Below are 25,846 nucleotides of genomic sequence, written 5' to 3' on the forward strand. Positions count from 1 at the left end.
TTGCAGGAGGAGGAATTTACTGCTCAGATACTCCAGCTTCTGTGAGGTTGAAAGCCTATGTGCTCTTTGTAGGCACTTGCTCTACATGCACATGCTTGATCTCCATGTGTGTAGCATTCCTGGGTTTGACATTTAATGATTGCAGTGTGGAATGCTTTTTTCCTCATTCAGGCAGTGCAACATCTGTTGCAGTAGTGGTGCTTTAATTGGCTCCCTACTGTCCATAGTAGATGCACTGATGTTTAACAGAAATGTAGTAAAGGATGGCATACCACCCCTCCCCCAAAGAAAGGCAGACTGTCACTCCTTTCTCGTTGTGGTCTGTGCTTTACTTGGGATGTTCTAGGTCAGCATCCGTGCAGGTGGACACACTGTGACACTGCTCTACAAGACCGTTGAGGGGAAGATATCTTTTGACTTTTCATATGTTCTCTTGTTTTCTCTGTCCAGTGTTTTTACTGCTTTATGGAAATATCCCTAAAGGTTTGAGTTTGTGGTAAATCTGTAACATTTTCGTTGTCTGTCCTTGTACTAGGACTGGGACTTTGTCTTTTTCTTTCTTGTTCTGACTGTAACTTGTTTGTTCATGTTTGACACTTTCTTTTTCATGCTTTGAGGTGACCAGAAGTTTTGGAGCCCATCCCAACAGACATTGGACAGAGAGCTGCGATCCTGTCCTGATTGGGAATCTTGTTCGTTGCAAGATGCACCACCCCAGTGCACAACACAAGTGCACCTATCAACATGTTTCTGGGGTGGGGAGGAAGCCAGAGACTCTTGACAAAAACCTATGCATACGTGGGATGGCTGTACAGACTGCACAGAAGCCACTGATATTGTGTTTATGGTCACTGAAAGTCCTCTCTCCCTATATTGTAAAAGCAGTTTACTTAATCACCTCATGTCTGACTTGCGGATCTATTTAGTCAAAAACCTAGTAACAAAATTTTTTGTAAAGGTTGCACTTAAGTGTCTGAACAGAATCAGTTGACTGCTGAGGTAACAGTTGGCGAAGTAAATTAATTCTGATAATTTTTCAAGTGTTTTTCACTAGTGTGGGCTTGATATCTTTTAAGATCATCCACTTTTTTGAGCTGATTTTAAAAGTATTGGATTCTAGCTTACTTTAGAGAGAATTTGATCTCACCTTGTAAATAAATCATAAAGAGATGATAGTGAGGTTGGTGCATTGGTTAGCGTTGTCGCCTCACAGCAAGAGGTTCTCCGGTTCAATCCTCGTCTGGGGTGCCTTCTGTGCGGAGTCTGCATGTTCTCCCTGTGGTCGAGTGGGTTTCCTCTGGGTGCTCCGGTTTCCTCCCACATCCCAAAGACATGCTGTAGGTGGATTGGACACTCCAAATTGGCCCTAGGTGTGAGTGCGTGCATGTGTGTGCCTTCTGTAGAAGGTTGGGTGCCAGGGTAGCAACTCGACACCATAAAAACTCTACTGCCAATCCTGAGCTGAGCGGACAGGTGATCCGCTGTGGCGACCCCTAACTGAGCAAAGCCGAAAGAAGAAGAAAGAAGTAACGTTTGTGCTTGGCAAACATCGAATACTTGGAGTGGAGGGCAAATTGTGATTGGTTGCATTGGTCTTGTTTACCAGTTAGTAAATAGCATAAGATAGGCTGCTAGTGTTTTGTTGCATTGTTTTCAGTACATTTTCTGTACTTTCTCTCGTTTAAAATATATTGATTTCCTAGGATTTTAAGTATTAGATGTTCATAATTTGATCACTGCTGCAGTAGCCTGGCTCTGTTGTATTCTATTTAGGATGTAACCCATATAGCTAAGTCTACTGCAGCAGTGACCATTCCGGCAGCTACTGTTATGGTAAGTTTATTTACTGGACTTTCTTAACTTGGACAGCAAAAGGCCAAGGCTTAAAACAGCTTCAGGAGTTATTTGGTCAATATAAAATCTTCTGTTGCCGTTGGTTGGTTGTAAGGGAAAACTTGGAAAAAGGGTTGCATATTGGATCGTGTAAAACACTTATGATTTTTTTTTGTTTTTTGTTTTTTTTTTTTTTTTGTTTTTTGTTTTCTGTGTGTGTACCAGGACTCCATCTCCATTGATACTTGATCAAAACTACATTAATACCAAAAACCAAGTTATCAAAGCAGAAAGAAGAGTCCTTAAAGAATTGGGATTCTGTGTTCATGTAAAGCATCCCCACAAGGTAAGATGCAGGGAAACTTTTTCTTGTGTTTCAGGTGTAAATTGTAAACTGTCCTCTACTGTACATTGGTAGAACTTTTAACTACTGAGCCACAGTTAAGATATAGATGTTTTTTACTAGTCTACCAGGGAGGGGCATTCAGAGTTTAGGCTGAAATCTGTAAAGAAAATTGTACATGTCCACACTGCATGTCTGAAGGTGTAAAATGTATCCTTTCCCTAGGCATATTTTGACCCCAGAAGGGGGCCATTTAAAGACATGGTTTGGTGGCTTACTTGTGGATGTTTATGTTGACCAGAAAACCTGTGGAAGGATAAGCAGAACCTGCCCCCCCCCACAGTCATAGTACACACAGTGGGGTTCCCCACACTTTTTCAGATAGAGACACAGGGAACTAATCTAAGGGGGCGGCGAAAGCCAAGGCTAGGCTTATAAATTCCTTCGGACAGATAGCCTAGTACCTAGGTGTGGACTGCCATAATGCAGCTATCTTTTCGAAATTACTCTTGGTGCTTTTGTCTGGCATTGCTTTTGTTTTGTAACAGAGTACTGCATCTGTAATGATTGAATATTGGATGGGGTGTATTCTACTGATTCTAATTCCAGTAAGTGGGACAGAGTTCAAGAAATACGAACTGGGGGCTTCACATTGCAGTAAGATGGACTTTCTGTTGTACTTCGGAATGGAAAGGTTTGTAACTGTTGCAGCTTAACCAAAAAAAGGAATGTGTAAATTGACTGCTATGGAGGTGTAGCACTATATATTTAAAGTGTAGATTGAAGTACACCGTTTCTTGTCTACATTTTGGTCAAAAGCATGTTGTGATGATTTAAATTAAATTACACTAAATAATTGTAGTAGTGGGGGAGAAGTTGATGCTTCCTTGCTTGCGTATTTATTTAGATTCTGTTCAGTTTACAAGTAAAGGTTGAAATCCTTCCACAGGCGTAGTAGGATTAACTTACCCCCCCCCCCCCCCCATACAAGTCCTTTCTTTTTCACCTTTTACAAACTGATTTTAAATGTGATTTACATTTAATTAATTTACTAAGGCTGTTAAGATATGTGCAGGTGATTTAATTCTTAACACTGAGCAAGACTCTTGACTCCCTTTTGTTTAATACAGATTATTGTGATGTATCTTCAAGTCTTGGAATGTGAACGTAATCACACAGTTGTCCAGACAGCTTGGTAAGAATCTCTCTCGAATTCTTCATTGTTCCTTAGCAATAACACTTAAGGTACTGTCAATTGATAAGAATTTACTGTCATTGTACATTTTCACAGGATTAACACAACCTGAACAGTTAACCTGAAAAAGTGTCAGAGTATATTTTTATGTATTGTGTTCATAATTTGAATTGAGACAAAGATGGAGAACTCAATTTAACTTTGTTCTTTTTTTCTATTCTTTGATTAAAGGGTAGTCCATGGTATTTCATAGAACTGTGCACTCTACCCTCTGCTACACAGCCAAATCTGGATGGCCTTGATTGGCTGTTCTCAGCCAATCCAGTGCAAGCTCTCATCTTGAGATTCACTGAACTGGTCCATATCCATCTGGCAACATCATCTGTTTGTCTGGTTGATAAAAGGCTTTGTATTTTTTCTTCCAGAATTAATAATTGTTCACTTAAATTTTCAAAAATGCTTAGACTGTGCATTGAAACATTGCAGTGAAATCACATTTTATTATGAATGGTAAAGTGTGAATACTCTAACTGTATTGAATTGCATCCATCCCATGTTGGTAATGAGTTCTAATGAAAAGATGTGTTACTAAGTTTCATGTACAGTATCTGACTGGCTAGGTGACTGTTTGCTTTACAGGCAAAGTATGTGCTGCTGTTTAGGCTTCTTTGTAGTTTATATGCACCTGTTCACTTCTCCAAAACTGTCCTCCAAAAGTCCCTTGCTATCAGTGGATCCATCCCAAAAAGTCCCTTAAGTCCAGTTAAGTCTACTGGACCCCCAGTAGAAGGGGTGCATTTAATTTGAGGACAGACTAGCTTTTTCTCCTTTTTGATATTTAAAGAGATGCTTAAAATAATATAAAAGGTGGGGTGGATAGTTGAGTCACCATCTCTCCTCAGCAAAACAAATGTACCAAATCCCAGAGAGGGCTCTCCTTGGTTTATCTTTTTGATAGATTCAGTGAAGGATTTCATAACCGTGGGTTGGGAGCCTCCATGTACAGCATTTCCTATCCTGAGGAAATCTGATTTCATACTCTCATAGGATGCTTAATTGACTGGTACTCCCAAGCCAGACTGTACTGTCGTCCACAATAAAATAGCCAGCACTCCAGGCCAGAGCAGTACATTTTCCCACCTAATACTGTCATGGACAGGCTGAAGGTTGAAATTTGATGACCAGAGATAGCTGTCAGTCTGATGGGCAGAGCATAGAATATGTTATAAAAGAGATAAGGTGACACTGTTGCAATGTCCAGGTGCCTGCCCACCCATGATGCATTGTTGGCTACTGCGATGCAGTGTAAGTTGGGTATGGGGGTGAGAAGCTCTGTGAAGCAGTTTTTATAGCATTACATGGTACTGTTACTACTTCTCCTTCCAGAACCTGATAGGAGTGCTATATTAATCAAGGAAGAAGTCATACTACCAGCATGTCTTTTGCTTGGGTGGGTACATGATCTCTGGGAGTGCATTGCTTTGATGTTTGTAGATGTAAGAACCCCTTTGTCATTTCTGTAACACTTGCTGCATCTGGGCTGATTGTAGTAGTTTAAACTGAGATGGACAGTATGTGGTAGACGGGGGGGGGGGTGTAAAGGAGGAGCAAAGTCAGGCTGTTCTCTTAGACAGGAGGGGGGGGGAGCAATAAAAGAAAGGACATTAAAATACGTGGTAGAATGTATCCTTTTACAAGATCTGATTAAGCTAAAGATTAGTTACTTTGGCCACCTAAGCTTCTCCCTGTAGTTGCTACAGCAGTGAGCTTCCAGATGGTTAGGTGGCATGTGATGCTGCATACCGGGGGGTACTTTGTTTGCTTTGTGCCATTGTCCTAGCTGCACCTCACACTAAGTGGATACATTCAGTAAGGGCCTTTCTGGATGCTGTGTTTTGCTGTGACATCCCTGTTAAGTGGAACCCTGTGAATGAAAAGGGGAAAACAGTTTTGGCTGTGGGATAAAATTTCATCTTTTCTTAATGCTTCTCTGAGGTCACAGGTTTAACTAGTAGAAACCCTGGTCCCATTGGAACCTGCAGGGTAGTCAGCAAGGTCAAGCGTGGTTTACCTTGCAAGGTCACAGATCTTGTTTCGGGGGCCTCCTATACACAAGTAGGTGTGGGGATACCTCTTGAAAGTGATAAAAATAATAAAACAGCGGTCCACGAAACACAAACTTCACTTTAATAAAAGTTTAGCGCTTTCGTGAGAAATGTTTCCAACTTCATCAGGACACTTTCCTACAACAATTATGGATTTAAATACAGTATGGTCACATGACTTCAAAAACACACACCTTGCACAGAGTTTAAAAATACAGCCATAAAAATACTTTATATTCAACCGTGCCTGCTTGTACTAAAAAAAAATTACATATATTTATATCACTGCTACTAAAAACAATTTTTGTGTGTTTGTATTACTAACTAAATTCCCCACTTAAAACATTTTAAAATAAAACGCCACTTGTTTTACAAACACACGGTACAAGAGTGTACATAACCTCAAGAAAACATGAATTCAGCCTTCAATTTAAGAACACTGCTGATCGAAACAGACTCATTTAGACCAGGAGGCTCCATAGCGTTATTACTGAGCTGCCAAATCAACTCCTTGTACTCGAGCAGTAATTCATGAGGTCCACCCCTTTGGTCAAAGGATACTTTTTCTATGCTTGTATACTTAAAACTGTTTGTTGGATTTTTCATCACGTTTGGCAAGAGCATTTCTGTCATCATTTTTCTGTATTTCATATTGATGCTGGTAAATCCTGTTCTTAAACTTGTTTTTGGTCTTACCAACATAACATAAAAAGACGTACATTGTTGATAGTCAGCCAAGTATACTATATTTTTGATGCGACCCAGATGTTTTGTTTTTTTTTACTTGGGTTTTTCCAAAATAGACTTAAAGCAGAAGCCTTTTCTGTACACCAGCACAGGGTTAAAACCTTTCATGTTATGTAGTCCAATCTCGCCCACATTCTTACCCGTGGGTTCGGAGCCGAACCTCTGCTCCGACTCAGCCATACTCTAGCTCAAAGTCTTTCAATTGGCTGGGCTAAGAGGTATTCCATGCTGCACTGGTCCCTTTCCCCAGATCTCGTTTGCCACTCGTAAAGCTCAGACGTGGTCTTGCTCTTGGCTGTGGCTAAGTATAACTTTGTCTTCTTTGACTAAAATTTTGCTCCAAAAGCTATTTTCATAGCTAGGTGTGTGTGTGTGGTGTTGGTTTGTGGAAGCTGTTTTGTGCGGGCCTTTCGTGGCCTTTGCCTTACTTTTTGTCTTGGTATCCCATCAGCTATCTCCTAACGGGCTAGGCCTGTTTCAGTTAGAGGACCCAGTCCTCCCTTGGTTGTCTGTTTTTTCCCTTCTGTGTTTGTTTTGTTTTTAGATACCTATCCCCTCCGGGCTAGGGCCATTTAAGTTAGAGGAACTAGTCCTTCCCCTTGTTTTTCCTGTCAGGACGGTTTGAGTTAGAGGTCCTTGTGTGGTGTCTGCAGTTTATTTAGATTCTAGTTCCCGCACTTGTTGTTGGTGTCAGTTTTACTGTTGTGTGGTGTCTGTTATCCTGCCGACCATGTCTAAGGATGCAAAAGAACATAAGCCTTCGGGTTTTAAAAAATGTAGTAAATATGGGTACAAGATGTCGATTACTGATGGGCACTCTGTGTGTGTTTTATTGTTTGGGAGCTGTGCACCTTCAGTAGTCTTGTGCATTCTGTCATGCATTCGGCCCTCGTGTTCTTCAGGAAAGGAAGAACAAACTAATTCTGAAGGGACTACTGAAACCCTCCTTCGAGGAAGATTTGGCGAGGTCTTCTAGTGCTAAGTCCTAGAGACAAAACATCCAAAGTAATCTCCGGCTCTGTCAGTATTATCGGAGCCTCCAGAGAAAGTTACTAAGTCTACTGTGGCATCCTCTGCTCCACTGGCTTCGGTGCCGAAGGAAGTTTGTGAGTCGACAAAACCTACATCGGCTCCCAACCTCTCAGAGCCGGTGACCGAGATACTAGCTTGGAGCCGGTCTCCAATTTTTAGATCGGTTTCTCCTCCTCGCAGGTTTCCTTCCGAGAGGAGGTCTAGATCTCCTACCTTGCCCTCTAGGTCCTACAGGACACATACTGATGTGGATGTGGATAGAGCGATGCAGAGACTGCTCCAGTCACCGGTGCTGGCTAAATTGCTTTCGGCTCTAGCCCAGTCTGCTCTTGAGCCCGTCACACATCCATCGTCGATAGAGCCTCTGAGCAAATCTCAGCCTTCGGAGCCAGAGTGGTCTGTGCCATCTGATGCTTCTAGGTCGACTCTGATAGCCCATCCTGGCTTATCGGGTCCGATCTCAGCTCTGACAGAGTCTGCTCCATCCACGGTTCCTTGTTCGGACCCGGGGGGGGTCTCTGGATGCTCTTCAGCTCCTAGCCTCCCTCTCGGTGCTTCAGCTCGGGTGAGCCTGACCCTTGCTTCGGCTTCAGACCTTGTCCCTTCTGCTCCGAAGTCTTCCACTGTTGGTCGATCTTCGGAGCCGGGGGGGGGACCAGCTTTCGAGGTCATGCGGAGCATGCTGGCCAGATCCTCAGCTGCATCATACAGCACTGACACTCTACCCCCCTCCAGCTCTGGTATCAGTCTCTGATCGCCCTCTATCTTTGGACAGCAGAGACCCAAGGCCTCAGGATACCTCCATCAGTGGTCCCCAAATTTCTGAGGGCCCCCCTGAGTTTTTGCCTGAGGAGCCACCCAGAAAAAGAACGTGCAAGAGGAAGCACATAGACTCCCAGGAAGAGTCTGTCACGTCGGACACCGACCTCGGGGAATCAGAGGGGTCCCCCAAGTCGTCCTCTGAGGACATCTCTTTCTCTGATATCCTAGAGATCTTGAAGCAGAGAGGCGGACTGTCCCTCTAAACCCCCATCCGAGGAGGAGTCAGTGTTCCTGAAGGCCTTTGGGGCTCAGCCCTCTGCCTGCTGGGTTTCTCCACCCTTTGACGGACTCCTGGATTTGGTTTGTAGAAGGGTGTGGGAAACCCTGACACTGTGGATCCAGTCCCCAGGAGACCCAACAAATTTCTGTCCAGCCCTACTGACAGAGTTTCTCACGAAGGGCGTTCCAGTAGATGCCATAGTGGTGGCAGCGGCCACCAACAAGGAACTGGCTGAGACTTCATCTACCGTCCATCCCCCTAACAAGGAGTCTAGGACCATGGACCGGTATGGGAAACGTATGATGTTATGTGATCCTATCTCGCCTACATTCTGACTGATGGGTTCGGAGCCGATCCCTCGGCTCCGACTCGGCACGCTTATGCCAAAGAGCGAAGTCTCTTATTGGCTGAGCTTACTATATCCCAGGATGCACCACTACCAGTCCCCCAGATCTCGTTTGCCGCTAATCTGCGAAGACGTGGTCTCGAGCTGGCTGAGCTGAGTAGTAAATTTACTAACTTTTTTCTGTCAGAATTTTGCTGTTCTTGTCATAAAAAGCTGTTTTAACGGCTATTCTTCACTTTTGTGTGTGTTTGGAGTTTGTGAAAAGACTTTGTTGTGTGATTGGGTTGAGTTTGATTTTAGGCCTCCCTCATCTTAGGGCCTTCGCGGTCAGTCAACCCCTTAAACCTTACAGGGTTTCAAAGTACCCTTAGTAATTTGTGACGGTTTCTTTACTAAACGGCAACTGTAAACCTATTATTAGGTAGTGTCAGTAAACAGAAAGTCAGTGGATAGTGTATTTTCTGTCAGGGATTACTGATTTTTTTGCCATAATGTCTCAGAATCCTAGGCCTTCGGGTTTTAAAAAATGCACCAAATGCAATTTCAAGATGTCCATCACAGACGATCACTCGCTCTGTGTGTATTGTTTGGGTGCAAAACATTTACAAGAGTCATGCAGTGTGTGTCACGCTTTTTCCTCAAGGGTCCTCCAGGAGAGGAAAAATAAACTTATTCTTAAAGGGTTAATAAAACCTTCCTTTGAAGAAGCTTTGGCATCCTCTCCTTCTCCGGCTAAAAAGAAAAGGGCGTCGGCTCCAACCAGTCCGTCGGATCCGACCGCCAAAAGACATAGGCAGGCTTCTCCTTCGGCTCCAAGGTCTTCGGAGCCGAGGGCGGAACGGTCTGCCTCGATGCCACCAGTCTCGACTCCTCTGGCTTCGGAGCCGATGGCTGGGGCATCGAGAGGCGGGTCACCTTCGTCGGCTCCACTGGTCTCGGAGCCGACAAAGGTTGCCCGCTCAGACACTTCCTCCTCTGCGCCGAAGTCCACCTCGGCACCGATGGAATCTAGTGTGGGTATTCCTTCGGCGCCGATAGTCATCGGGTCGCCTCGGAGCCGGTCCCCTAGCCCTTTGGGGCCGTTGGAGAGGCCATCTCGAACCCGTTCAGTATCCTCTCGGTCTTCGAGGATGTCGGATTCAGATATAGACAGGGTGCTCCAAAGACTGTTCCAGTCCCCAGTCTTTCAAAAATTTGTTTCGGCTCCTACCCAGTTGGCTTCGGAGCCGATTGCCCAGGCCCATCCCATTGCTATTCCTCCTCCGACCGCTTCGGCTCTGTCGGAGCAGGTGCTGTTGGAGCCGGTGGAGATCTTAGGGTCGGCTCCGACCCTTACTCCAACCCGGGCCTTCGGGTCCGAGTTTGGTACACGGACTTCTTCGGCTGGACCGGGGATGTTTGGGACCTATGCTTTCAGTTCGAGCCTCCCTCTCGGTGCTTCGGCTGCGGGACTTCCGTCGGCTATCATGGCTCCGGGGACCGGACACTCCCAGGACTCTGGGGGTCCGGCTTTCAGAGCTATGAGGAGTGCCTTGGCCAAGTCTTCTTCGGCCATCTCTCCGGCTTTACCGGCACCTTCCTGGGCGTGGAGACTGGGTCTTTGGCAGTTCCCTGTCCGTGGCAGCGGAGCCCCTGGGCCTGAGGTTACCCCATTGGGGTTCCCCTCCTCCTGAGGGTTCTTCGGAGTTGTCTTCAGAGGAACCCCCAAGGAAGAGATCGTGCAAGAGGAAGCACGTGGACTTCCCCGAGTCTATTACATCGGACACTGATCTTGATGATGCAGAGGGGTCCCCGAAGTCGTCCTCGGATGATGTCTCATTTGCAGACATCTTAGAGATCCTCAAACAACGAGGCGGCTGGATATCCAAACCCCCCTCTGCTGATGAGTCAGTGCTCCTCAAGGCCTTTGGGGCTCAGCCCTCCGCCTCCTGGGTGTCTCCGCCCTTCGACGAGCTTCTGGATTTAGTTTGTCGAAGGGCGTGGGAACATCCAGATACCGTGGAACCAGTCCCTTCTCGTCCTAATAAATTTTTGTCTGCCCCACCCGAGAAGGAGTTCGGCTGTAGATGCCATGGTGGTGGCATCTGCTACACAACAGGACGTGGCAGAGGCTTCAACGTCCGTCCATCCTCCTAATAAGGAGTCTAGGAGCATGGACAGGTACGGGAAGCGCACCCTGACTTCAGCGGCCTTTACTTTAAGGTCTCTGAATTATTTGGCACATTTTACCAGGCTTCAGAGGGATCTGGTCAAGGAGCTGTCAGATTCCCTCTTGGGTAACCTACCTGAGCAGCTAGCCCAGTCGGTTAGCTCTCAGTTGGCTATCCTTACGTCAATTTCTAACTCGTCCATGAGGCTCATTTCCTATGCGGCGAAGGGGCGGGTAGAGCGGCAGGCACAGGCGTGGCTCTCACGGAGACAAGCCTGGCTCCGCTTGTGTCAGTTTGCGGAGGCCTTCAAGTCTTCCTTCGCCGACGCTCCCTTTGATGGGTCCTCTTTGTTTGGACCTAAGGTTAAAGACACCCTTACCGCTGTGAGCAAGAGGGAAAAACTTTATCTGCCGTAGGTGCCCGTTATTCCACTCCCTTTCGGCCTTATCCCAAGGCTAAAGGAGGGGGGAAGATGTGGTTCCGTAAATCTCGTAAGTTTTTTCCCCAACAGCAGGAAGATTCCCCTTCCAGAGGCAGAGGATGGGGAAATTTTTCTGGGAGACGCCGTCCCAGAGGCGGCAGAGGGCCCCGCAATTCTGGAGACCGCGAGTCCTTTCGTGGCTCTTCAGCCTCCCACACATCATGAGGGATTGCCCGGCTGTGCTGCTTCGGAGCCAGTCGGGTGTCGTTTTGCCAAGCACCTAAAAGCCTGGGAGTCGATCACTCAGGACAGATGGGTGCTTCGGATCATTGCCGGAGGTTACACCATCCCATTCACATACTCACCCCCACCGTCCAAAAATCCCGGACCCACCACCCAGTCAAAGGGAAATTGCAGCCGCAGAAGCTTTAAAGCTGCTAGAAAAAGGAGTCATCCAACCGGTCCCCACAGACCAGATCGGATCCAGAAATTACTCCAGGTTCTTTTTAGTGCCAAAAAAGACAGGGGACCTGAGACCAATATTGGATCTCAGCAGACTGAACCAATCCGTCACGAAATCCAAATTCGAATGGTCACGTTACAATCCATTCTCCCATTGTTGGAGAAGGATGTTTGGATGTGCTCCATAGACCTCAAGGACGCCTATTATCACATACCGATACATCAGGCGTCCAGGAGGTATCTGCGCTTCAGCCTGGGAGTCAGTCATTTCCAATTTTGTGCACTGCCCTTTGGTCTCACCACAGCCCCCAGGGTGTTCACCAAGTGTTTGGCAGTAGTGACTGCTCACCTGAGGAGTCTTGGATTCCAAGTGTTTCCCTATCTGGACGACTGGCTCCTGACTGCCACCACCAGGCATCTACTAATGGACAACCTCAAAGCCACCATCTCCCTGGGTGCTACCCTGGGGATTACATTCAATTGGTCAAAGTCTGTCTTGCTGCCCTCTCAGCGCATAAGGTTCATAGGAGCAGAGATGGACTCAAAATTGATGCGCGTTTTTCTTCCTGCCGAAAGGATCCAAACTTTACAGGGCCAAGTTCAAGCTCTGATTTCAAGATCCAAAGCCCCAGCCAGGATGGTTCTACAAGTTTTAGGTTCAATGTCTGCCACTGTTCTTTTAGTTCCTCTGGCAAGATTGCACATGAGGATTCTTCAGTGGCTATTGTCAACTCAATGGTCCTTTCAGGACCTTCCCCTCAATCATCCCATCATGATTACAGAAACATGCAAACGGGACCTTCGCTGGTGGCTTCAGACATCCAATCTAAATCAAGGAAGTCCTTTTGTTATTCCCTCTCCAGTGGTCACCCTGACGACAGATGCCTCCCAGACAGGGTGGGGGGGGGCATTGTCTGGGCAGGTTAGTTCAGGGATCCTGGCTTCCAGACGAAACTCTTCTCCACATCAATGTATTGGAGATGAGGGCGGTACTTCTATCCCTACAGGCCTTACACAGGTTTCTCCCTCGGGGCATAATCGCCATCCACACAGACAACATGTCGGTGGTCTGGTACCTAAACAAGCAAGGAGGGACCAGATCTTACCCCCTTTGCAGAGAGGCCATGAGGGTGTGGGAATGGGCGGTAGCTACCAGCCATTTCTTGGTAGCGACCCACATTCCGGGAAAATCGAATATACTGGCAGACAGATTAAGCAGGACAATTCTCTCTCCTCACGAGTGGTCCTTAAACAAAACAGTAGCAGATCAGGTTTTCCGGAGATGGGGGACACCGTGCTGCGACCTATTTGCAACTCCACTAAACACCAAGTGCAAAAGGTTCTTCTCCTTGACTCCACATCAGGGAGTACCAGCTATGGATGCTCTAGCACAACCTTGGCCAACAGGGCTACTTTATGCCTTTCCTCCGATTCCACTTCTCTCCAAAGTCATTCAAAAGCTTCTCAATTGGGGTCCGCAATGATACTGATTGCCCCATACTGGCCTCGTCAGGTATGGTTTCCTTACCTGAAGAAACATGCGGTGGACGATCCGTGGACTTTAGACCTAATTCCGGACCTGTTAATTCATCAGTCGGGACAACAGCACCAGTCCCTTCACTCCTTGAAGTTGACAGCTTGGCTCCTCCACTTCCGACTTTAGTCAGAAGTCACACATTAGACCGGAAGTTATTCACATTTTATCTTCGGCCCACAAACCCACCACTAAGAAATTGTACCTCAGTAAGTGGAAGAGGTTTGCTATCTGGGCTCAACTCAGGGGCTTAGACCCTATCACGGCTCCTATCCCAGAGGTTTTGAAATTCTTAACATCCCTGTTTAATCAAGGATCTTCTGTCTCTACTATTAAAGTCCAACTAGCGGCTATCTCTAAATTTCACGAGTCCATGGATCCTCCATTGATGAGCAGCAGACTATGCAAAACTTTCATTAAAGGTGCGGGTCTGTTAAGACCCCCAGTTTTTCATCCTGCCCCTCCGTGGGATCTAGATTTAGTGCTTCGTGCATTGACATCTTCCCCTTTCGAACCGGCTGCTACATGTGAGTTAAAATATCTGTCTTGGAAAACTGCCTTCTTAGTTGCAATTACTTCTGCAAGAAGAGTTTCAGAGCTTCAAGCCCTGTCTATTAAACCACCGTACTTGATTTTCCACAAGGATAGAGTATCACTTAGGCCTAATCCATCCTTTGTCCCAAAGGTCTGTTTAATCTCTGTCTCCAACAGTCTCTAGAGCTACCAGTTTTCTTCCCAAAATTCTCCAATGAAGCAGAATACACTCTCCATAAATTGGATGTTCACAGGCAATTGCGCTTCTATTTAGACAGGACTCAGCAACTTCATAAGTCAGACCAGTTGTTGGTGTCCTTCTCAGACAATAAATTGGGTAAAACCATCACAAAAGCTACTATCTCCAAATGGATTAGAGATTGCATAACTCAGGCTTATTCTTCTTCGAATAAGCAACTTACAACATCTATCAAAGCTCACTCTACCAGAGCTATGGCTACTTCTATAGCTTTTCATTCCAAGTTCGCTATATCGGAGATTTGTGCTGCGGCTACTTGGTCCAATCCGCACACTTTCATTTCCCACTATAAATTGGATGTGGCATCTAAAGGACGAGCATCATTTGGTTCCACGGTACTCAGGAGTGTTTTCCAGTGAGCCACCCAGGATTCAGGTGCTAGGGACGCTGTCCCATCAGTCAGAATGTAGGCGAGATAGGATCACATAACATCTTTCAGTTATGTACTCACCATAACTTCAGATGTTTGGGATCCATCTCGCCTACATTCCTAATACCCACCCTCCTTCCCCCTGCCTTGGAGATCAGAAGAGATTGAACGGTTTGAGTTCTACTGTTTTTATCTTGTTCATCTGACGATGTTATATAATCAGAGCGTGCATGTGTGCATGTATGCGGACAAACTAGATCTGGGGGACTGGTAGTGGTGCATCCTGGGATATAGTAAGCTCAGCCAATAAGAGACTTCGGTCTTTGGCATAAGCGTGCCGAGTCGGAGCCGAGGGATCGGCTCCGAACCCATCAGTCAGAATGTAGGCGAGATGGATCCCAAACATCTGAAGTTATGGTGAGTACATAACTAAAAGTTTTCTTCAGCGGCCTTTACTGTGCGGTCGCTGAATTACTTGTCACATTTTACATGGCTACAAAGAGAACTCCTGAAATAGCTTGGAGATTCTCTGCAGGGTATCATTTCTGATGCAGTGGCTCAGAAAGTCAACGCTCAGATGTCTACCTTAAATTCTGTTGCTAACTCCTGAAATAGCTTGGAGATTCTCTGCAGGGTATCATTTCTGATGCAGTGGCTCAAAGTCAACGCTCAGATGTCTACCTTAAATTCTGTTGCTAACTCCTTCATGAGGCTGATCTCCTCTTACGCAGCAGAAGGAGTGAATAGGGCAGCGAGTTCCGGAGTTTCTCTCGGAAGGCACTCCTGGATGCCCCTCTAATTTCGCAGAGGCCTTCAAGTCTACATTCACCAACGCCCCGTTTGATAATTCCTCGTTGTTCGGAACCAAGGTAAAAGACCCTCTCACTAGGTGCGAGCAAGAGGGAAAAACTCCATCTACCGTGGGAGTCCATTTTTCCATGCCTTCTAGACCTTATCCCAAGGTCCAGAAGAGTGGGAAAATGTGGTTCACGAAAGTGATTCCCTCTCCAGAGGCAGGGGAGGGGGTGGTAACTCAGGCAGACGCCACCCTAGAGGCAGAGGAGGCCCGCGTAACCAGGGAGACTGTGATTCCTTTTGTGGTTCTCCCTACCAGCGCTCCTGATGGGAGGCCCGACTGCGTGTTTCTGGAGCCAGTCGGCGGTCGCATTTCACTATACCCAGAAGCCTGGCAAAACATCACCCAGGAACAGTGGGTATTAAATAGTTTCCGGAGAATGTCACATCCCCCCCCCCCCCCCCCACGATCAAAAGAATTCCAGATATTCCACCCAATCAAAGGGATTCTGCAGCTTCACAGGTTATAAAGCTGCTAAAAAAAGGAGCCATCCAGCATGTCCCCTCAGACCAGATCGGATAAGGGACTTACTCCAGATTCATTTTGGTGCCGAACTGAGGCCCATCTTGGATCTCCGCCGCTTGAACCTCCATGTGAAGAAGTCCAAGTTCCGAATGGTCACTTTGCCATCTATTCTCCCATTGTTGGGGAAAAGCAGTGTGGATGTGCTCCATCGACCTCAAGGATGCTTACTACCATATAAAGATGGACAGAGCATCTAAAAGTCATCTACGCTTTTGGCTGGGAGCCAGTCACTTTCAATTTCGTGCCCTGCCCTTTGGTCTTACCACAGCCCCCAGGGTGCTCACCAAATGTATGGCAGTGGTGATGGCTCACTTTAGACGTCAGGGATTCCAAGTGTTTCCGTACCTGGACGACTGGCTCCTTTCTGCCACCACCATGCATCTGCTACTACAGACCGCAGACACCACTATCAAGCTGTGTCAACAATTTGGGCATCACTCTAAACTGGAAAAAGTCTGCCTTTTGCAAAAAAAAAGTGGAGGCAAAAACTGTTCTCAAATTGTTGGGGACAATGGCTGCAACAATTATGCTGGTTCCTCTGGCGAGGCTACACATGAGGCTCCTTCAGTGGCTAGTGGTCTCTACAACATCATCTGCTTTCTCATCTTATAATGATCACAGACAAGTGCAAGCAAGATCTACGCTGGTGGCTTCACACCAGCAACCTCTGTGTGGGAAAACCCTTCGTCCCATTCCCTCCTGTTGCCACAGTGACAACGGATGTCTCCCAGATGGGGTGGGGGGTCATTATCTCAGCAGGACATTCCAAGGTACTTGGCAGGAACACGAGATACATCTGCATATCAATATCTTGGAGATGAGAGCAGTGCTACTAGCATTGCAAGCACTTCAGAGCTTTCTTCCTGTCGGGACAATTGCGATCCACTCTTGACAATATGTCTGTGGTATGGTGTCTGAACAAACTGGGAGGAACCAAGTCGTACCCCCTTTTCAGAGAGGCCATTCGAGTGTGGCAGTGGGCAGTGTCTTCCCAACGTTTTCTCATAGCAATGCATATTCCGGGAAGTCCAACGTGATCGCCGACAGGTTGAGCAGAGCTATTTTGATGCCTCACGAGTGGTCCCTGAACAGTCAAGTTGAGGAGCAGATTTTCCTCAGATGGGGTCAGCCTTGCTGCGACCTATTTGCCAGTGCAGCAACTACTTCACCCTTATCCCCACTCAGGGGGAGTCTCCCAGGGACGCTCTAGTTCACGATTGGCCCTCTGGTCTACTTTATGCTTTCCCACCTGTTCCTCTGCTGACAGAGGTTATTCAGAAAGCGCAATCCTTGGGAAGCAAAATGATGCTGATTGCTCCACACTGGCTTTGTCAACTTTGGTTCCCCTTTCTCCATCCCTATCTCGTGGACGCCCCCTGGATTCTGGACCCACAGCCAGATCTACTGACTCGTATGTCAGGGCAGTTCCATCCCTCTCTTCAGACGCTCCGGTTGACAGCCTGGCTACTCTACTTCCATCACTAGTCAGGCTTCATCATTTTTCTCCGGAAGTGGTTCATATTCTGTCTTCTTCCCATAAGCCTTCGACCAGAAAGATTCATTCCAGTAAGTGGAAAAGATTCTCCATCTGGGCTCAGGCAAGACAAATTGATCCGTATACAACTCCCAATTTCTTCAGTTCTGGAATTTCTCTCCATGCTTTTCAATCAGGGGTCAGCAGCTGCGACTATTAAAGTACAGTTGGCGGCTATTTCCACTTTTCACATCGCTAATGAACCCAGTCTAATGGCGCATAGACTTTGTAAGGCATACTTGAAGGGCACTATGCTGCTTCGCCCTCCAGTCCTTGACCCGGTCATGCCTTGGAACCTACATTTTGTGCTACAATGTCTCACCTCTTTCCCCTTTGAGCCTGCAGCTGGGATTGGGTCTCCTGTTTCCAAAGTGACCTTGTCTAGATGGATCTCTAGTTGTATTTCCTTCATTTATGCATCAGGTGGTAAGGATTTACCATTTACAGTGAAGGCTCATTCTACCTGATCGATGTCTACCTCTACAGCATTTCAGGCCAGGATGCCTATGGATGATATTTGTGCTGCGGCTGCAGGGGCATCTCCTCACACCTTTATTACTCGCTACAAATTGGATTTGGTATCCAGAGGCAGATCTTCTTTTGGTTCCACAGTGCTCAGGAGTATTTTCCACTGAGCTTCCCAGGGTTCAGGTGCTGGGGATGCTGTCCCACGGGTAAGAATGTGGGCGACATTGGACTACATAACATCAAGAAGTTATGTACTCACCATAACGTCCGATTTATGTAGTCCATCTCTCCTCACATTCTTACTTACCCTCCCACCTTCCCCCATCCTGGAGCACCTAGAGGTTGGTTCTGGTTTCAGTACTCCTTTTACTATTGGAATGTTTTTTCTTCTCTGTGTTGTGTATGGAGGGTGAGTGATTGAGCTTGCAGCAAACAAGATCTGGGGAAAAAGGAGTTAGAGTAAGATGAGGGCTCTAAAGGTCTCTTTTTACTACCCAAATTCAATAAATTATCATTTGTCCCAAGCAAAGGAATAAAGATACCTTCCTGTCTTTTTCTTTTTTTTTTTCTTCAGTGACCTCACTGAAAATCTTTTCTAAAAATGACATAGAGTATCCCCTATTGTTTAACATGTCTTCCATGATTAAACATTGTTCACTAAAGATGATATTATTACTCGCCATTCGAACAAGTCTCACCATCTGTTCTTTTACTAGGGACTTTTTTTGATAGGTGGGGTGATTATCAAGTGAAGCAGTGAATTAGTGTAGGTAGGTTTTCTGTATAAGATTCAAACCTACCTTCTTCGCTATTCTTTGAAATAGTAACATCTAGATAGTGTACATTTTCTTCACCAGTTTCCATGGTAAATCTGAGAAAAGATGTACTATACTATTCAAATATCCAAAGACTTCATCAAATCTTTCCCTGCCACCTTTCCAAAAAATAACGATATCATCTAAAAAATCACCCATAAAGTGTCCGAACAGTTGTTAAATTCAGCATTAAGGGCATACTGACTTTCCCATTGGGCTAAAACTAAATTGGCAAAGGTGGGGGCACAGATTGCACCCATCGCCACTTCTTTTTGTTGTTGAAACAGATGATTTTCAAATATTATAAAATTTTTCAATACAAGTTCCATTAACGTAGTGATGGTCAATGTTTTTTCATGATTAACACCTGGATGATTACACAAGAATTCATAAAACATCTCAAGCCCTTCTGAATGTGGAATAACAGAGGAGAGGTCACAGACGTCTATAGTGACACATAATTCTTCAAAGTACAAATCATTTGAAACCTTGGATAAAAAATCCCAGGTGTCCATAAAGATATATTTATATTCAGTTAAGAGTCCCTTGATGTCTACATCCTATGCTTTTGACCAAAGGCAGTGTTTTTGAGGCTTTTGCATCTACAGTAGGCTTTAATGGAGGGTCTCCTGATCCCTTATGGGTCTATGGGTCTTTGGTATGCCAAAAATGGTGGGGGTCCTAGGGCTGCATACATTCACAAAGTTGAGGCCACTGACTGTAATCTGGTTATTCAACATCAAATCCTCTAATGTAAGATCTACTATGTGATATGCAATGTTCATTTCATTAACCGAAACTTCTTCATACATATCTGTGTACAATATGGATAACGTTTTATTGATATACTCATTCACTTGCATTACCACTAGGCCCCCACCTTTGTTTGGTTTCATTACCTTGACTTGTTGCATACCACTGATGTCCTTTAACAACTCCCTTTCTTGTTGTGACAAGTTGTGAATAATATGTTTCACTTTTTTCCCCCCCACACTATTCCTGATATTTTTTGTCGCACATTTTCTCAAATATATTGATCAAAGGGTGTAAAGGTAGATTGAAAGTGCTGGGTCTCTTACAGACCACACTCGTATTTGAATTGATATTTTCTTGTTGTCTTTGATCAAAGTAAAGACCCAAATTTAATTTCCTCACAAATAGTTTTAGTTGTAATGATTTGTCAATACTGATTTGTCTAGTAGGGACAAAGGTTAACCCTTTTTCAAACAGATCGGCCCATTCTCGGGTAACCTCAACTGAGCTGTAATTAATAGGTTCAGAGGTAGGTACTAGGCTGTTTGCCCTAGGGCCTATGTAAACCTAGCCAAAAAAATGTACCCTGGCTTTCGCCACCCAAGAAAGTTTATATTTTGAAATCTCCTATTCATTTGACAGCCAGCTTATATATAGCTGTATTGTTTACCACCTGTAATTGCCTCTCCCCGTCCATCTGCCATTCTTCGGGGCTTTCTCCCTCATAGTAAGTTGTCTGGAAATAATTCCCATTGTTTTACCTTTACAAGCCCTGTTGCTGCCTCTGGTTCATCAGTATCTTGGACCTCCTCAGAGGCTGTGACTCTAAAGGGCTGCTGGGTTTAATACCTTTGTTTTCAATATCATTGTAGGTGTCCGAAATTATTCCTCAAGTTATTAGAATTGACATTCCTGGTCTGCCACCGAGGTGGGTGTGGGTAGGCCTTTCCAGGCTCTTAGTCCAATTTATCTCTAAGCAACTTATACGCTTTCCTGTTCCTAAGTATTACCATTTGATTTTCAATATCTTTAAAGATGTTTACATACTCGGAGCCTTTAAACTGAAACAATAAATCACTTCTAATTTTCCCATCCAAAGTCTCAACATTCTTTTTAAGTTCATTAATTTTCTTGTCATTGTGTTTGATCAAAACACTAAGCAATCCACATCCCTGTTTATTGAAAATTTCAAGCAACTCACAATGTAGTTCTGATCCTTGAACCAGTGTGGTCGGATATTTCCATCTCTGGAGTCCTTTGGGCACCTGTTGAAATTGGTGAAGAAAATGTACACTACCTAGATGTTACTATTTCAAAGAATAGCGAGGAAGGTAGGTTGAGTCTAATATATACAGAAAACCTACCTACTCTAATTCATTGCTTCACTTTGATGGTCATCACCCTACCTATCAAAAAAAGTCCCTAGTAAAAGGTCAGATGGTGAGACTTGCTGGAATGGTGAGTACATTGATCATGGAAGACATGTTAATCAATAGGGGATACTCTGTCATTTTTAGAAAAGATTTTCAGTGAGGTCATTAAAAAAAGACAGGAAGGTATCTTTATTCCTTTGCTTGGGACAAATGATAATTTAGATAATTTATTGAATTTGGATAGTAAAAAAAAAAGAGTTAATTTTCAAAGAGCCCTCATCTTACCGTATAACCTACATTTTGGTGTAATTAAGAACATTCTTTACCACAACTGGAAAGTCTTTAGAATTGAGAGAGAGTACTTGGAAAAGATAGGTTTTAATCCTGTGGTGGTGTACAAAAAAGATTTATGCTTTGTCTATTTTGGAAAAACCCAAGAAAAAATATATCTGGGTCGCATGAATAAATGCGGCCATTGCAATCATGTAGGTTTATTAAAGAGGGGGTAGAGATTCTAATACCTGGATGGAGAGTCTTTAAAATCTGTCAGAATTTAAATTGTCAGAGCAAAAATATAGTATACTTGACTGAGTGTCAACAATGTATGTCTTTTTATGTTGTTAAGACCAAAAACAAGTTCAGAACAGGATTTACCAGTGTCAGTATGACATACATTAAAATGATGATAGAAATGCTCTTCCCAAAAGTGATGAAAAATCCAGCACACCGTTTTAAATATACATGTATAGAAAAAGTGTTCTTTGACCAAAGGGGTGGACCTCATGAATTACTGATTGACCTCATGAGTTACTGCTTAAGTATAAGGAGTTAATTTGGCAGCTCAGAAGTAATGCTACGGAGCCCCCTGGTCTAAAGGAGTCCGTTTTGATCAGCCGTGTTCTTAAATTGAAGGCTGAATTAATTTTTTCTTGAGGTTATATATACTCTTGCATTGTGTGTTTGTACAAGAAGTGGTGTTTTATTTTAAAATGTTTTAAGTGGGGGATTTACTTTAGTTAGTGATACCACTGCTACTAAAAATATGTGTGTGTGTGTGTGTGTGTGTGTGTGTGTGTGTGTGTGTGTGTGTGTGTGTGTGTGTGTGTATATATATATATATATATATATATATATATATATATATATATATATATATAAAATGTGTGTGAATTTTTTGTAGTAGAAGCAGGCAAGGTTGAATATAAAGTATTTTATATGGTTGTATTTTTAAACTTTGTACAAGGAGGGTGTGTTTTTGCAGTCATGTGACCATATTGTATGTAATTAAATCCATGATTGTTGTAGGAAAGTGTTGTGATGAAGTTGGAAACATTTCTGACGAAAGCACTAAACTTTTATTAAAGTGGAGTTTGTGTTACGTGGACCACTTGGTTTTATTTATTTATTTTACCAGTTTTCTTGGTTTAGTTGTGTTCCTCTTGAAAGTGACTTGCAGCAGCTTCAACTCTGCACCAGTCTATTCACTAGAATGCTGATGGGCATCGCTGCCCGTGTATGAGTCTGGGACCAGTTAACTTTTTCATGGTCTCAGTTAGTGTGCACCTGCAGAGAGATGCTCTTGAATTTGTTCCTGTTTTTATTGACAGAAAAGATTTGTCATAGAAGAACCTGTTTTGGTCACAGATTGCCAACATTTTTGTATCACGGAAGTGGATGTTCTTCATGTTTCACTTTTGCAGTCATTACATTTGGATAATCTGCTGGCAGGTTGCCCTCAGTCGGAATGATTAACAAAGTCTTGGGTCCTGTGTCGGTTGCTGTCCCTTCTTCGATGACGTCAGGTCGTCAGGGGTATAAAACATGCAGCCGATGCCATTACATCAGTCTTCTTGCTGTGCCGGAAGCAGTTCACAAGTGCCAGTCGTCGGACTCCTGAAATTTTCATTTTCGAGTTTCAGAACCGAAGTCTTCATCTTAAAGCTAAGTACCCCGTTGGGAAAGCTTTTTCTTGCTCCTTACCGATGTCAGTAATAGTTAATAATTGCATTACTTGTGGAAAGCAAATACTTCATAAGATTTTCATTTGTACTGTATTCCTTGCCTAGGCCCTGACCGCAACGTACCTTGCTGTCGGTTTTGTGCTTTATTTAATCGGCGCACTATCCATCGTCGGTACATTTTTTGCCTCTAAATATTTTGGTTCTCGGTTTAATTATCCAGAAATGACGTCTGTTAGCCATCCGACTACCGGAATTCCGAAAAAAACGCAAAGAAAAAGACAGGCCGGCGAGGTCCAAAACTGCAGACTACGCTTCTCCTAAACCAGTCCCCAGTTCGCCAGTACTCAGTGAGGCGCTTTCGCAGCCCCTGATACCCGCTACTTCTGACTTGCAGGCCTCTACTGAGACCCATTCGGAGTCCGGTATGCCATGAGATGCTTCACCTATGGAACCCGCGAATGTCTCTACCTTGGATGGGTCCAGAGCCGCTGTGCAGACACCAGCTTCTGAGGGTGTATTCAGGCCTACAGACTCTCATATTAAACCGACTCCACCTTCTATTCTAAGGCCTAAATCTCGATCTGTGTCTAAAAAAATGATGCCCAGGTCACATGTTCAGGCCCCTATGCCTAAAAAACAAATTATCACAATGGCTGAAGATCTTATTACTCTAATCAGGGGTAGTCAACTAAGAGGCCTAGGACTGAGCTTGACTGTGAATCTTCTGATCAGGACTCTTGTTTCTTCTAATTCTTCCACTGACCTAGATTTGTCCATACCTACGTATTAGAATTCTAATGCAGAGGATTCCATTTCTTCTGCTTCCCCCTGAGGATTTTTCTTTTGGGGAAACTTTACATACCTTAAGGGAGCATTTCCACTGGGAAAGTCAGGAATTTTCTGAATCTAAAAAGAGGCTTAGGGATTTCCTTCTTCTACCTCAGCATAGGCCTTTGGTTAGACCTCCTGTACTAGATATTGTTGATTAAGTGTTTTCGGAATCCAGTATGGCCCCTGATTCCCTGCCTGACAGATATTACAGGTTTCCTGAGTCCCACAAGTTCCTTTTCAAAAATCCTGTTGCGGATCCAGAAACCATTTCTCAGGGGCCCAAGGGCATTAAGGCTTCTACTGCTAAAAATCCTACCCCTTCTGATAGAGACTCCAGGGCGCTGGATAGATGGAGTAAAAAGGTTTATCCTTCTGCAGCCTTGGCAATCAGGGCTTTAAACTGCTAATTACATATGCTAAAATATCAACAGCATATTATGGGACTGCTCAAACACAAAATGATGTTGATTTCTGACTGTATGCAAAATAAAGATTTACAAGATTATTGCATTCTGCTGAACAGGTTGGAAAACGTACTTTGCAATGTGGTTTTGATTTTTTAGAGGCCTCTTGCAGGGCTGCTGTTACTGGGTCTGTGCTTAGAAGGCATGCTTGGCTTAAGGAGCAATCTTTGCCTGATCATATCAAAGCAAAATTGTTGGATGCTGCTTTAAATCAGGACCGCCTGTTTAGCAATAAGGCTGAAGAAGTTCTAAAAAAGATGGAAGATAAAGCTAAATCTATGCAAACTGTAAAAGATTTCTTACAAGTGCAACCTCCAAGATTTAGTAGGCACTGGCCTACTACGAATTGGTTCTTTCCAGCTCCTTCCAGATCCACTCAAGCCAAACCCAGACACACCAGAAGCACCAGGTTTTAGTCCCAAGGGACTCTCAGAACTAAGCAATGGGGGGCCTCCACTTCCAAATCTGGAAATAACAAGACACTCCCCTGTGGTAAATAGTCTCAGTGACTGTCCTTTAAAATTACCAAGCACTTACCTTTTAGCCGCCCCTTTGGGGGGAAAGATTGCTCTTCATGCAAAAAAAACTGGGAACTCATGACCCAGGACAAATGGGTTTTAAATATAGTGTCCCAGGGATACAAATTTCATTTCCACACTTTGCCAACACCAAACGGGTGGCCAGACCTGCCCCCAAATCAGTGGGCAGAGGCTCAGAAACAAGTACTTTCCCTCTTAAATATGGGGGCTATTCAACCGGTACCAGAAGAGGAAAAGGGACAAGGCTCCTATTCCAGGCTTTTCCTGGTACCCAGAAAAGACAAATCATGGCGTCCAATTCTGGACCTGTCTACTCTAAACACCTTTCTGGAGATTCCAAAATTCAAGATGCTGACTCTTCACCAGTTACTTCCTATGCTAGGCAAAGATGCCTGCTTGGCAACTTTAGATTTAAAAGAAGCTTACCTGCATATCCCAATCAGGGAATCTTGTAGACTATACCTACGCTTCAAAGCAGGCTACTTGCATCATCAGTTCTCTGCACTGCCCTTTGGTTTGTCTACTGCGCCCAGGGTATTCACAAAGTGCCTGGCTTCGGTAATTGCATTTTGCAGGCAAAGGAATATTCAAATATATCCATACCTGGACGATTGTCTAATTCAGGCAGAAAACCAGGCCATACTTATAAATCATCTGGCGTTTGTAAAAAGGGTTCTGACTTGTGTAGGGTACACCATAAATGAAAATAAATCACAGCTGGTACTCTCTCAACAGATTACGTTCTGGGTGCAAGCTTGAATACAACTGCCCAGATGGCTTTCCTCACGCCAGAAAAACAAATTCATTTGGTACCTTACTTCAAGCAAGTGGCCACAAAAATCCTGCTATCTGCAAGACAAATACTGCAAGCCTTGGGGTTCATGGCCTCCTGCATTCTTATAATTCCATATGCAAGACTGCATATGAGGAAACTTCAGTAGTACTTAAAAAGTCTATGGAATCAAAATTGCCACAGCCTGGAAACAATGATTCCTATCATACCTTACCTACACCTGGAGTTCCTGTGGTGGGCAGAGGCCTGCCACCAAAACAAGGGACTGCCATTCACACTCCCCCCTGCCACCCAAACCCTAACTACAGACGCATCAGACTATGCATGGGGGGCTCACCTGGCAGGGAAGTGCATTCAGGGCAAATGGAACCCAAATCAAATGCACCTGCATATCAAACAAAAAGAAAGCTGTACAGAATGCTCTGACAGCCTTCAAGGGCTACATTCATCCAGGACAACTAATGGTAAAGACTGACAACACCATGGTTATGTGGTAAATAAACAAGCAGGGGGGTACACGTTTCTACCCCCTCTGAAGACTAGCCATGGCATTGTGGAACA

At 44.6% G+C, this 25,846-nt stretch overlaps 1 protein-coding gene across 1 annotated transcript in view; it reads left to right on the top strand.

Moving 5' to 3' along the window:
• CCNL1 (cyclin L1) overlaps positions 1-25,846 on the top strand; it is a 180,675-nt gene that overhangs the window by 63,372 nt on the left and 91,457 nt on the right. The window contains exons 4-5 of the mRNA XM_044070486.1: positions 2,059-2,179; positions 3,307-3,371. Of these exons, the coding sequence (XP_043926421.1) occupies positions 2,059-2,179; positions 3,307-3,371 (186 nt within the window). The remainder of the gene's footprint in view (positions 1-2,058; positions 2,180-3,306; positions 3,372-25,846) is intronic.

The sequence above is a fragment of the Protopterus annectens genome, chromosome 4.part1, assembly GCF_019279795.1.
Source record: "Protopterus annectens isolate FY-2018-M chromosome 4.part1, PAN1.0, whole genome shotgun sequence".
Taxonomy (NCBI): domain Eukaryota; kingdom Metazoa; phylum Chordata; order Ceratodontiformes; family Protopteridae; genus Protopterus; species Protopterus annectens.